The 12,744-nt window shown below is 44.5% G+C and overlaps 1 protein-coding gene across 2 annotated transcripts in view; it reads left to right on the forward strand.

Moving 5' to 3' along the window:
• The first annotated feature begins 12,520 nt into the window (after window positions 1-12,520).
• The window catches only part of ITIH2 (inter-alpha-trypsin inhibitor heavy chain 2), a 31,719-nt gene continuing 31,495 nt past the window's right edge, over window positions 12,521-12,744 (forward strand). For both annotated transcript variants that reach the window (XM_004014178.5, XM_042230445.2), the window contains exon 1: window positions 12,521-12,712. In XM_004014178.5, coding sequence (XP_004014227.3) covers window positions 12,629-12,712 — 84 coding nt within the window. In that variant the 5' untranslated portion in view covers window positions 12,521-12,628. The remainder of the gene's footprint in view (window positions 12,713-12,744) is intronic.

A 12,744-nucleotide genomic window follows, 5' to 3' on the forward strand; every position in this document is an offset into this window, starting at 1 on the left:
ATATTGTCACCCTGCTTATTTAACTTATATGCAGAGTATATCATGTGAAATGCTGGGCTGGATGAAGCACAAGCTGGAATCAAGATTGCCAGGAGAAATATCAATAACCTCAGATATGCAGATGACACCACCCTTATGGCAGAAAGTGAAGAACTAAAGAGCCTCTTGATGAAAGTGAAAAAGTTGGCTTAAAGCTCAACATTCAGAAAACTAAGATCTTGGCAACCGGTCCCATCACTTCATGGCAAATAGATGGGAAACAATGGAAACAGTGAGAGACTTTATTTTGGGAGGCTCCAAAATCACAGCAGATGGCAATTGCAGCCATGAAATTAAAAGACACTTGCTCCTTGGAAGTAAAGCTATGACCAACCTATACAGCATATTAAAAAGCAGAGACTTTACTTTGCCAACAAAGGTCCGTCTAGTCGAAGTTATGGTTTTTCCAGTAGTCATGTATGGACGTGAGAGTTGGACTATAAAGAAAGCTGAATGCTGAAGAATTGATGCTTTTGAACTGTGGTGTTGAAGAAGACTTTTGAGAGTCCCTTGAACTGCAAGGAGATCCACCCAGTCCATTCTAAAGGAGACCAGTCCTGAATATTCGTTGGAAGGACTGATGCTGAAGCTGAAACTCCTAGCATCAGGGTCTTTTCTTATAAGTCAGCACTTCACGTCAGGTGGCCAAAGTATTGGAGCTTCAGCTTCAGCATCAGTCCTTCCGATGAATATTCAGGATCGATTTCCTTTAAGATTGACTGGTTTGATCTCCTTGCAGTCCAAGGGACTCTCAAGAGTCTTCTCCAAGGATGGGTGTATCAGCTCAAAATAGGTGAGCACCTTGCGCCATCTAGTGGAGTTACACAAAAAACATTTCCAATGATTTGTTCAATCGTTTAGCAGCATCTGACTCCTTAGGACTCCATGGGCTGCAGCATTCCAGCCTTCCCTGTCTTCCACTGTCTCCTGGAGTTTGATCAAATTCATGGCCATCGAGTCGGTGATGCTCTGTAACCATCTAATCCTCTGCCGCTCCCTTCCCCTTTTGCCTTCAATCTTTCCCAGCAGCAGGGGCTTTTCCAGTGATTTACTGACCTGGAATTGCAGACCCACACCATCTAAAAGCCACTTTGGATAGAGTTAGGAGTTACAGTAAAGGCAGAAACTTTGAATAAAACCAGAATCTTTCCCCCTCTAAGCAACAGCTCTAAAGTCATTCTTTCAGACTCTCCCAGCCCTGTGCCCCCCTTTCTTGATTCTGCACAGCAGCTTTGTATTGAAAATGCTGCGCCCCCACCACGTGTCCTGGAAGAGACCACCCTACTTATAGGATCTCAGAGATCACCTTCCTTCACTATGTGATGCAGCGGCTTCTGGCAAAGTCAGCAGTGCTGCTGGGTGCCTAAGGGCAGCTGCAGGGCGTGATGGAAAATGCAGACTCCTGGTGCCCGCTCACCTCTTGTCAGCTGCACACCTTTGCTGTTGACGTAAATGCTGTTTGAATGTGCTGTTCCATGCATGGTACAAGGGCCTCCCCAAATTTCTGCAAATTCTATGTCTTATTCTTATGGTAGCATCTACTATTCATCTTGCTGAACCCCCAGTCTCGGTTCTACCTTTCCTCTGCTGGTTTTTTGGTACCAAAACACAGCTTCCTCCTACTTCCTGGCATAGAAAGTGAAAGTGAAAGTATCAGTCACTCAGTGGTGCCCAGATCTCTGTGACTCTATGGACTGGGGCCCACCAAGCTCCTCTGTCCGTGGAATTTTCCAGGCAAGAATACTGGAGCGGGTAGCCATTCCCTTCTCCAGGGGATCTCCCCAACCCAGGGACTGAACCCAGATCCCCTGCACTGCAGGCAGACTCTTCACCATCTGCGCCCTGAGAAAGACTGCCTTTCCCAGCCCCGCTGAAATGAAGCCGGGCTGTGTTGCCTTCCTCTGGCCAGTGAACTGTGGACGGAAATGACATATGTCATTTCCAGACATAAACATCTAAACCATGTACTCTTCCTCACTTTTCCAGTCTCTCCACCACAGCCTCCCAGCAGGGTTGGTCTTGTTCATTCTCCTGCCACGGAGATTGGCTGCCTGCCCGACTCCATCCAGCTTACATATTCTTTGCCTGGCTTCTGAATTTTCCCTCTGTTCTGCTTTGGTATCTACATAGAACTATAACCCCATAATGAACCTGGCCAGGGGGCTTCAGACTTGGATGCTGCCATACCCATTCCATCTTCTCATTTCTGTGCAGCTCTTTTCCTAAATTATGTACAGCACTATGCTCTCATATGACCCAGTTTCAAATCTTTAACAATCCTGGCTACCGTCTAGTGGTTTATCTCTGATTTCTTAGAGTCCCTCATGCTATTTTGTTCAGAACTGAAGGCAATTTTCCAGGTAGAGTCCACACGGGAGAATGCCCTGACCCTATACTGCAATTGACTTTTGCCTATCAAGATGTCTTTGAATTCTCAACCTGTCTTTCAAATATTAGTCACCCTTTCCAACAACTTGTTGTCTGAAATTTTGTCCAGCATTTCATTCAAGTCTACTTCAAGCATATATCTGTTTGTTTCATGTTTTCAATCAGCATTATTACTGAGGTATAGCGTATATACAGGAGAAGGAAATGGCAACCCACTCCAGTGTTCTTGCCTGGGAACTCTCATGGATGAAGGGGCCTGTTGGGCTACAGTCCATGGGGTCGCAAAGAGTCGGAAATGACTGAGAGACTAAAGAAAAACAATGTGTATACAATACAATTCACCAATTTTAAGTGTGTAGTTGGATAAATTTTGACAAATACATAGAGTTGTATGATCATGCCACGGTCATGATATAGTCATGATATTTCCATTAGGTCGTAAAGTTAGCACCCCCTTTGCTGCTAATCCCCTTCTACGTCAAGTTTCTTTTATTTGAACAGGCTCCAGAAGTTTTACAATTCTTTTTCTCACCACAAAATCTATTCCTTCATGTTAACATGAATCTACTCATCAGATGTTTTCTGCTTGGGTTTGATCAAACAGGTTCCGTAATGAAGGCTTGGAAAGTTCATTCGTTTTCATTTTCCACCTTGTCCATGATAAGCGTGTTAGAATCCATTTGTGCTTATAAGAACTCTGGGTCTCCAGTGTAGAAACATTGGGATAAAAAGAACTGAAGTTAGTTTGATCAACCATAGTATAATCAGCGATCCTTTAGGCAGGGCAGGAAATGGCCTTTTGCCTTCCCCAAACTCACAAATCAAGGGGAGAGTTAGGCTGTGATACATGATTGTGTTAATGGATTGTGTGTGTGTTACCAGCCCCTGGCTCTGGTGACAGGTGAGATGGCCCTTCAGTGCCTGGCCAGGCTTGGGCCCTTGCCTCTGGTTTGGCCGTCAGCCAATGCCAGCACTCCCCTGAAGGTGGCTTGGTCCCTCCTGCTTCCTGACCCTTGAGAAGGTCTTTCAGTTCAGTTCAGTTCAGTCGTTCAGTCGTGTCCGACTCTTTGTGACCCCATGAATCGCAGAATGCCTGGCCTCCCTGTTCATCACCATCTCCCGGAGTTCACTCAAACTCACGTCCATCGAGTCGGTGATGCCATCCAGCCATCTCATCCTGGGTCGTCCCTTCTCCTCCTGCCCCCAGTCCCTCCCAGCATCAGAGTCTTTTCCAATGAGTCAACTCTTCTCATGAGGTGGCCAAAGTACTGGTCTTTACAGCACTCATAACTTCCCGTGGTCTTCAGATCCCCCTTCTGCCTCCTGTGCACCCGCCTTCTAGGACTTCGGACCTCAGGCTGGCCTGCTTTGCCGTCTCTCATCCATTCATCCCCTGAATCCCATTCTGATTCATCACCCCATGTGCCTCCCACCCTATTCTTATCCTGCAGAATCTAGGGAGCCTTAGTCATCAAACCCTTTCCACACACATAGAACCTTGTCAGACTGCTCCCTTTTCTAGTTATTAAACCCTCTTTTGAATGGTTTCATTCACTCAGGCTTTTTTTTTTTTTATTTTTTCAAAATAAAATCAACCTCAAGGGGCTTCCCTGGTGGTCCAGTGGTTGAGACTTCATCCTCCAATCCTGGGGCTGCAGGTTCGATCCCTGGCCAGGGAACTAAGATCCCACATACCTCAAAAGACCAAAACATAAAACACAAAGAGTATTGTAACAAATTCAGTAAAGACACTGAAAATGGTCCACATTGAAAAAAACTTTAATAAAATAAATAACTAAAAATAAAATCAACCTCAACTCCGAAACCTATAAAGCATAACATCTAAATGTCTTCTTTATTGGAAATGGAGGGAACCCAGTGGGAATCATATACAAGCTGTTTCTCTGAAACTTCTTTTGGTTCCCTTGGCCCTTAGTGTGGGCCAAGACATGGTTAATTTAAATTAGTGCAGTGCAGGCTTATTACCACCACATTCCTCCCGGGTTTATTTCGCTCTTAATCCATTGCTCATGCTCCTCCTGGTTGATGGTCCCATTATAAGGGAAAGCCAAAGTAAATAAACTCCTAGTTGACATTTCCCTGCTTTCCCTGGCTGCAGGCCTAGTATTCTTCGCTTTTTCCCATGTGCTCCAGACATAGTTTTATTTTTATTTCATTTTATTTTTTAAACAAAGACTAATTTTTAGGGGAGTGGTGGGGGGAGTGCAGCCTGTGGGATCTTAGTTCAGTAACCAGGGATTGAACCCAAGCCTCCTGCATCGGAAGCACAGAGTCTTAACCAGTGAACCACTAGCGAAGTCCCTCAGACATAGTTTTAAAGGTGCATTTTGGTGTTGGGATCTCTTGATTTATTCCTACTGTATAGCTCAGGGAACTCTACTCAGTACTCTGTAATAACTTTATGGGAAAAGAATCTGAAAAAGAATCAGATAACTGAATCATTCTGCTGTGTACCTCCAACTAACACAACATCATTGTGTGAGAGTTGGACCATAAAGAAGGTTGAGCACCGAAGAACTGATGCTTTTGAACTGTGGTGTTGGAGAAGACTCTTGAGAAATCCTTGGCCTGCAAGGAGATCAAACCAGACCGTCCTGAAGGAAATCAACTCTGAATGTTCATTGGAAGGACTTATGCTGAAGCTGAAGCTCCAATACTTTGGCCACCTGATGCCAAACTGGCTCATTGGAAAAGACCCTGATGCTGAGAAAGATTGATGGCAGGAGGAGAAGGGGATGATGGAGGATGAGATGGTTGGATGGCATCACTGACTCAATGGACGTGAGTTTAAGCAAACTCCAGGAGATGGTGAAGGACAGGGAAGCAAGGCGTGTTGCAGTCCTTGGGGTTGCAAAGAGCTGGACATGACTGAGCAACTGAACAACACAACACTGTAAATCAACTGCTGCTGCTGCTGCTGCTAAGTCGCTTCAGTCGTGTCTGACTCTGTGCGACCCCATAGATGGCAGCCCACCGGGCTCCCCCGTCCCTGGGCTTCTCCAGGCAAGAACACTGGAGTGGGCTGCCATTTCCTTCTCCAATGCATGAAAGTAAATCAACTATACTCCAATATAAAATTAAAAAATTTTTTTAAAGTATGATGCGTCACACACTCTAACTTTGTATTTTTGGCTCATGCAAGCTCTATCCAATTTCTAACATTTTTCTTCTGAAATTTATGTAATTTACAGTAACCCACACTCATGCTTGTTGTTGTTCAGTCGCTCAGTCATGTATGACTATTTGCGACCCCAGAGACTGCAGCAATCTTGATTCCAGCTTGTGCTTCATTCAGCCTGGCATTTCGCACGATGTACTCTTCATATAAGTTAAATAAGCAGGGTGACAGTATTCAGCCTTGACATACTCCTTTCTCAATTTAGAACCAGTCTGTTATTCCAAGCCCAGTTCTAACTGTTGCTTCTTGACCTGGATACAGGTTTCTCAGGAGGCAGGTAAGGAGGTCTGGTATTCCCATCTCTTCAAGAATTTTTCACAGTTGTTGTGATCCACACAGTCCAAGGCTTTAGCATAGTCAATAAAGAAGCAATAGATGTTCTGGAATTCTCTTGCTTTTTCTATGATCCAGTGGATGTTGGCAATTTGATCTCTGGTTTCTCTGCCTTTTCTAAACCCAGGTTGAACATCCGAAAGTTCTCAGTTCACGTACTGTTGAAGCCTTGCTTGGAGAATTTTGAGCATTATTTTGCTAGTGTGTGAGATGAGTGCAATTGTGTGGTAGTTTGAATATTCCTTGGCATTGCCTTTCCTTTGGGATTGGAATGGAAACTGACCTTTCCCAGTCCTGTGACCACTGCTGAGTTTTCCAAATTTGCTGGCATATTGAGTGCAGCACTTTCCAAGCATCATCTTTTAGGATTTTAAAAAGCTCAACTGGAATTCCATCACCTCCACTAGCTTCGTTATGCTTAGTGATGCTTCTTAAGGCCAACCTGACTTCGCACTCCAGGATGTCTGGCTCTAGGTGAGTGTTCACACCATAGTGGTTATCTGGGCCATTAAGATCTTTTTTGTATAGTTCTTCTGTGTATTCTTGCCACCTCTTCTTAATATCTTCTGCTTCTGTCCTTCATTGTGCCCATCTTTGCATAAAATGTTCCCTTGGTATCTCTAATTTTCTTGAAGAGATCTCTAGGCTTTCCCATTCTATTGTTTTCCTCTATTTCTTTGCATTATTCACTTAGGAAGGCTTTCTTATCTCTCCTTGCTGTTCTTTGAACTCTGCATTCAGATGGGTGTATCTTTTGAGAAGAAAAAAGACGTGACAGAATGATAGAGTAGCATCTTGAGAAATTAAAAAAAAAATAATCCTTGAAGAACCTAATGCAAAATATCTTAACCTGACTATGATAAAGAAGGCATCTAAGTTCAAATACGTGTAGAAAGCAGGCCTGGTCCATATCACACCCATCTGAACCAGCAGGTAAGGGTCAGATACAGCTATTTGTAAGTTATATCACCTTTTGACTTTAGACTTTTAAAAGTATTCTCTTTCACAACAGTAAAACTAAAACTGGATTTTGTAACTGTGTGATATTATCATGACACCGTTATCTAAGCCGCCAAAACTTACACTCAGAGCCACAAACCCAAGTGTATTGATATTCCTGAGAATTCTCATTGGGCAATAAATGAGTTAGTCTTTTATTTAAACATTATGAAATGTACCGAAATTTTTTTCTCTTAGATTTCCTACCGACTCTCACATCTATGGAAGTGAATATTCCTGCAGCGTTTGTGGTAGCGATTTCCATGCTATAAATCCAGACTGTGTAAATACCAACGGAAGGTACCGATGGATACCTTCCATTCACCAGTGACAGCCACCCAGCCCCAAGGCTAGTGGAAGGAGCCCAGGTGCAGGACCCCGTGACCTGCGTACACGCCTGCCGTGGTAGGGAACCTGGCACTTCTGGATGGCAAGAGAGATCAGACGTGGTGGGTTTTTTTTAATGACCTTGGAATCTGGAGATAGGTCATCAGCATAAAAAGAGAAGCCTGGCTCAGGCTGCTCTTAGCTTGACTTGTCCTAAGGTTGTTCCAGATACCAGATTACAGTCATCAAGAGGAACTGATCCATGGAAGGGGCCAGAATTTTGGAACTCATACTTATGTTTGCAAAACACGCAGTAAGGTCTGAACAGTCATTATCTCAGCGAAGGATGCAAAGCTGTGATGGCACTTTTCCGTGAGGGCCGGGTTGAGGCACCCACTTGGCTAGGAGCTCCCCCAGCCCAGCCTGCACACAAGGGAGGGAAGGAGTGGGTTTCTCACTTCCAGCGCCCAGAAGATACATCTTCCCAGAAAGTATAGCACCGTGCAATTTCTAAGGCCAAGGGGAAAATCTGGGCAGAAAAACACAGGCAACTCTCAGTAACATGCTCTGTGATTGTATTCTACGTTCCAGGCGGGTTATCTTTTGCTGTTTAGAACAGTAGCAGTGGTGACGCAAGCACAGGACAGCCGCTTGCTCTGTGCCAGCAGCTAACCTCGTCCTCTTGGTGCACTCTCCCTCCCTGCTGCACTATGACATGATGGTATAGCCCCATTTTACCGGTGAAGAAACTGATTTACAAAGAGAGGAAATCTCCTGCTACAGTCACTAATCTAGTAAGAGATAGACTCTGGATGTTGAAGATGGTGTCATGTCCCACTGGGGCTTCCCACGTGGCTCAGCTTAAGAATCTGATGCAGGAGACTTGGGTTCGAGACCTGAGTCGGGAAAAATCCCCTCGAAGAGGAAATGGCAACCCGCTCCAGTATTCCTGCCTGGGAAATCTCATGGGCAGAGGAGCCTGGTGGGCTACAGTCCTTGGTGTCACCAAGAGTCGGACACGACTGAGCACATCATGTTCCATTATTGGAAACTAAATAGCTTGATGCAAGAATATTTTGAAAAGGACAATGTATGAAAGGAAAGAGTTATTACTTTTGGGGCAGATCACCTTCCAAGAGTGGTTCAAGTCAGTGTTGATACTTTAGGGTCAGTTATGTTCAAAGGCACGGTGGTGACTGTTGTATACAGTGCCAGGCACATAGTAGGCTATCTATAAAGACTGGATTTTTTAGTTTAGTTTATTGAAATATAGTTGATTTACCGTGTTGGGTTAGTTTCTGCTGTATAGCAGGGTGATTCAGTTATACATATATATATATTCTTTTTCCTATTCTTCTCCATTATGACTTATCACAGGGTATTGGATATAGCTCCCTGTGCTCTACATGGGACCTTGATGTTTATCCATTCCATCGGCAATAGTTTGCATCTGCTGATCCCAAGCTCCCAGCCCATCCCTCCCCCTCCTTTTCCCCTTGGCAACCACAGGTCTGTTTTCTACGTCTCTGAGTCAGTTCCTGTTTCGTAGACGAGTTCATCTGCGTCACAGTTTAGATTCCACATATGAGGGATATCGCATGGTATCTGTCTTTCTCCGTAAAGAGCAGTGGTTGAAGGTGTGTGCTCTGCGCTTGAGGACATGTGGCAGGGCGTGGAGCTGTGTGCCGCAGATATGCCCCAGTGACACGAGTGCTGGGTGTCAGCCAGAGGAATCCTGTTGGAGACAGAGCCGCAGTGGAGACGGCCTTTGAAAGGGGATGTGATGCTGATAGATGGACACTGGAGGAGAAGCTGGGAATGGCAGGCAAGGGAGCTGTGTCGGGGAAGCCCTTGGATGAACGGTTTGGAGCTGAGCAAATCATCTGGCTTTGGTGGCTGTAGGGCTTCCCTGGTAGCTCAGCTGGTAAAGAATCCACCTGCAGTGCAGGAGACCCCAGTTCGATTCCTGGGTCGGGAAGATCTGCTGGAGAAGGGATAGGCTACCCACGCCAGTATTCCTGGGCTTCCCTTGTGGCTCAGCTGGTAAAGAATCCGCCTGCACTGCTGGACATCTGGGTTCAGTCCCTGGGTTGGGGAAATCCCCTGGAGAAGGGAACAGCTACCCACTCCACTATTCTGGACCGGAGAATTCCATGGGGTCGACAAGCGTCGAACACGACTGAGTGACTTTCACTTTGTGGTGTGCAGGTCACCTGGAGATCAGGCTGAAGGTAGTGCGTTGACCACTGTGAAATCACTCTTGGCTGGATCTTCTATAGGAAGAGAGTGGAGACTCTGGAGCAGGGAGTAACTGCCTCAGAGCGGCACCTGGGTGCTGCATTCAGCCATGGTGTGAGGGTGATGGATTCAGAAACTGTAGCCAAGACATCCTCTAGAAAACACTGCTAGCATTCCAGAAACTTAATGAATACAATGACAGTGGAAATGGAGAGGAAGTGGAACCCAGACCAACTGGTATGTTCCCAGAAATGCTTACCGCATTCACTCTTAGCTGAGACCAAGCATTTGGGGGGGTGGGGGAGCGGGGTGTGTGTGTAAATTCACTACCGAAGTCATGCAGTACACGCTTAACCAAACCAAATCAGTACTATCCGGGGTCCGACCCCACGTCATCTTCACTCATTGCAAACGCTGCTCTGTCTTCAACTAATAGATTTATCTGGTTAGCTTAGACCTCTATTTTACTTAAACAAAATTAGGCGGTGTGTAAAACAAGTGATTTTCTTTGTTCTGCTAAGGTTACCTATATTCCTTGCTGAAAATATTTTTAACTGATTTGGAATCAGTTTTCTTTGCTCTTTAAATTGTTTTTTAAATGTTTAATTGTGAAATATTACAGAGGAAAATTTAAAACATACTTGTTTAATGGAAGCAAGCAAGTGTTCATGGCAGGATGAATGGATAAAGAAAATGTGATATATTCATACAGTAGATGATTATATTCAGCCTTTTCTTATGTGGACCATTTTTTAAATGTCTTATTGAATTTGTTACAATATTGCTTCTGTTTGATGCTTTGTCTTTTTTTTGGATCTTAGCTCCCTGACCAGGGATCGAACCCACTTTGGAAGGCAAAGTCTTAACCACTTGGACTGCCAGGGACATCTGATAAATAAAGAAGGAAATCCTGAAGTAAATGACAATATGAATACATCTTGAGGACGTTATGCTAAGTTAAATAAGCCAGTCACAAAAGGACAAATATTGGATGATTCCACTTACACGAGGTATGTAAGGTAATCGTACTCACAGAAAAAACAAGTTGAATGGTGGTTTCCAGGAGCTGGGGGGAGGCGGAATGGAGAATTATTGTTTACTGGGGACAGGGTTTTAGTTTTGCTAGATGAACAATTTCTAGAGATAGGCACTTCACAACGATGTGCACAGTTACTAATCTTAGATTTAATTCTCCTCTTTCTTTTATTATTATTTGCTATAATGTCTGTCTTAACCCGATACCATCTTTGTAACCCCCATTTTCAAGTATTTAGAAAAAATAAGATAGATTTTAATGCAATCTCAACTTTCAGTCTGCATTTGTCCCTTGGAGATAAAATGTAAATCTTAGAGACAGCATACAGTTGAACATTTTAAAAAAAAATCAGTAACCCTTCATAATCTTACAGATAAATGTAATCCATTTGCATTTATAGTACATTTGAAGCAACACTCCCAGTTATTTTGGGCACGTGCTTGGATTTCACAAATTTGTAGTTTTTTAAAGGTCATCTTGCATTATTTGAATGTCAATTTATCTTCTTTGGTATGGTTATTTTCTCTTTCCACTTGCCTTGTTTTTGAAATAAACTTTAAGCCATGTCCCTTTAAAATAAACCAGAAGACAATCTCAAAAAAGTAATCTGTTTGTCCTGGGTTCACTGCAATCCACAAGGTGAGTGTCAGGTCCATGGAAAGCAGCCGAGTCTGGTCGGTACCGATCTAGTAGAAACAGCCCTACATCGCAGGTCACATGGGTCATCACAGGCTTCCTGTTTTCATGGGGTGCAAGTTCCCTTGTGTTAGTGAACTTTTAGAGAAATTATTTCAGCAGCAGCTCTCTGACCAGGTGCTGGATCAAACAACTTTGGACAGAAAGGCGGTAGATCCATCCTGGTAAAGGAAACTGCCAGAAAAGACATGGGAGCTGGGCAGACTGACGTCCACAGCCTGGCTGTGTGAAAGCAGATGTCTGGAGTAGAGGCTCAAGAAAAAGTTTCATCAAATAGACTGGTCACCCAGCTTGGGGACCACAGGTAAATTTTAGTCTAAATTCACACCCGGAACCCCGATCCCAGGGAGGGAACCCAGGGTGCCTCTCCTGGGACCTGCTGAACTTTGATTCTCAACCTTGAATCAAGTCCCCACTTGCTGACTGTGCGATGGGGAATCAATTACCGAATCTTCTTTGCCTCCATTGTGAATGGAGATAAATGTAGTACGCACCTGATATGGCTCTTTCATAGCTGAAAAGTAAAGGGCTAAAGTTAATGCAAGTAAAAGAGACCGATACCACAGAGAACTTCATGAACCCTAGTCATCAATGTTACTAGGATTCCTGACTGTGAGCAGGAAGGGATTCCAGGCTGGGCTGTCCCTGGTTCTGGGACTAGGGGGAGCTGATTTTCTACCGACCTGAGTGAGGCTGACCGGAATCAGTGGGAACAGACCCTGTTCTCTTCATCAAAGATGTTCCGGAAACTTCCTCGCAGCAGGGCGTGCCTCCCACACTGCTTCTCGCCCAGTTCTTTCAAGAAATAGGTTCTCGGTAATCAAAGGGAGAGGGAAAAAAGCACTGCTCATGAATGCTTTGCTCAGAAACTCTGGGGTTTCTTCTTCTCCTTTCCCTAAATTCCTCCTGCTTTCACTTAAACCAAAGGATTTTGTTTCCAGAAACTTTTTAACTTTAGGTTTTTCCCATCTGACTCAGTTTCTCGGGAAAGTTCCTCACCTGGTCTTTCAAAGAGGATGGCACTGACCTTTAGATCTCTTTGATTTTAAGATGAACAGAAATCAGCAGAAAGGGAAAAAAAAAAAAAATACCACACATTCATCTGACCCTGACATACTCTCACAGCCCAGGGACTGCCTCTGGCTTAGCTGTTTGAATAACCTCTGGGCATCTGATCCACCCCTAGAGCTTAAGTTTGAACTCCAGAACAAATATTTGTCCTGTTTGGAGCAAAGTTTGAGAGCTCTCTTCTCTTTTCTTCTTTTAAAAGCCCAACTGTACTGCTCTGCCGTCCCTGTCTGATTGTGGTTCAGGGGACCCTGGGCTCCTCCCCAGAGCCCCCGCCTGAGAGCTGGGCAGAGGCACCCGGCGCGATGAAGGGGCTCACGTGCTTTTTCCTCTGCTTCTTCCTTTCTGAATCGAGAGGCTTTGAAATCCCCACCAATGGACTTTCAGAAGTAAGTACTTCCAGAAGACTCCTTGCTGTAGG

Source organism: Ovis aries, chromosome 13, assembly GCF_016772045.2.
Source record: "Ovis aries strain OAR_USU_Benz2616 breed Rambouillet chromosome 13, ARS-UI_Ramb_v3.0, whole genome shotgun sequence".
NCBI classification, from domain to species: Eukaryota; Metazoa; Chordata; class Mammalia; order Artiodactyla; family Bovidae; genus Ovis; species Ovis aries.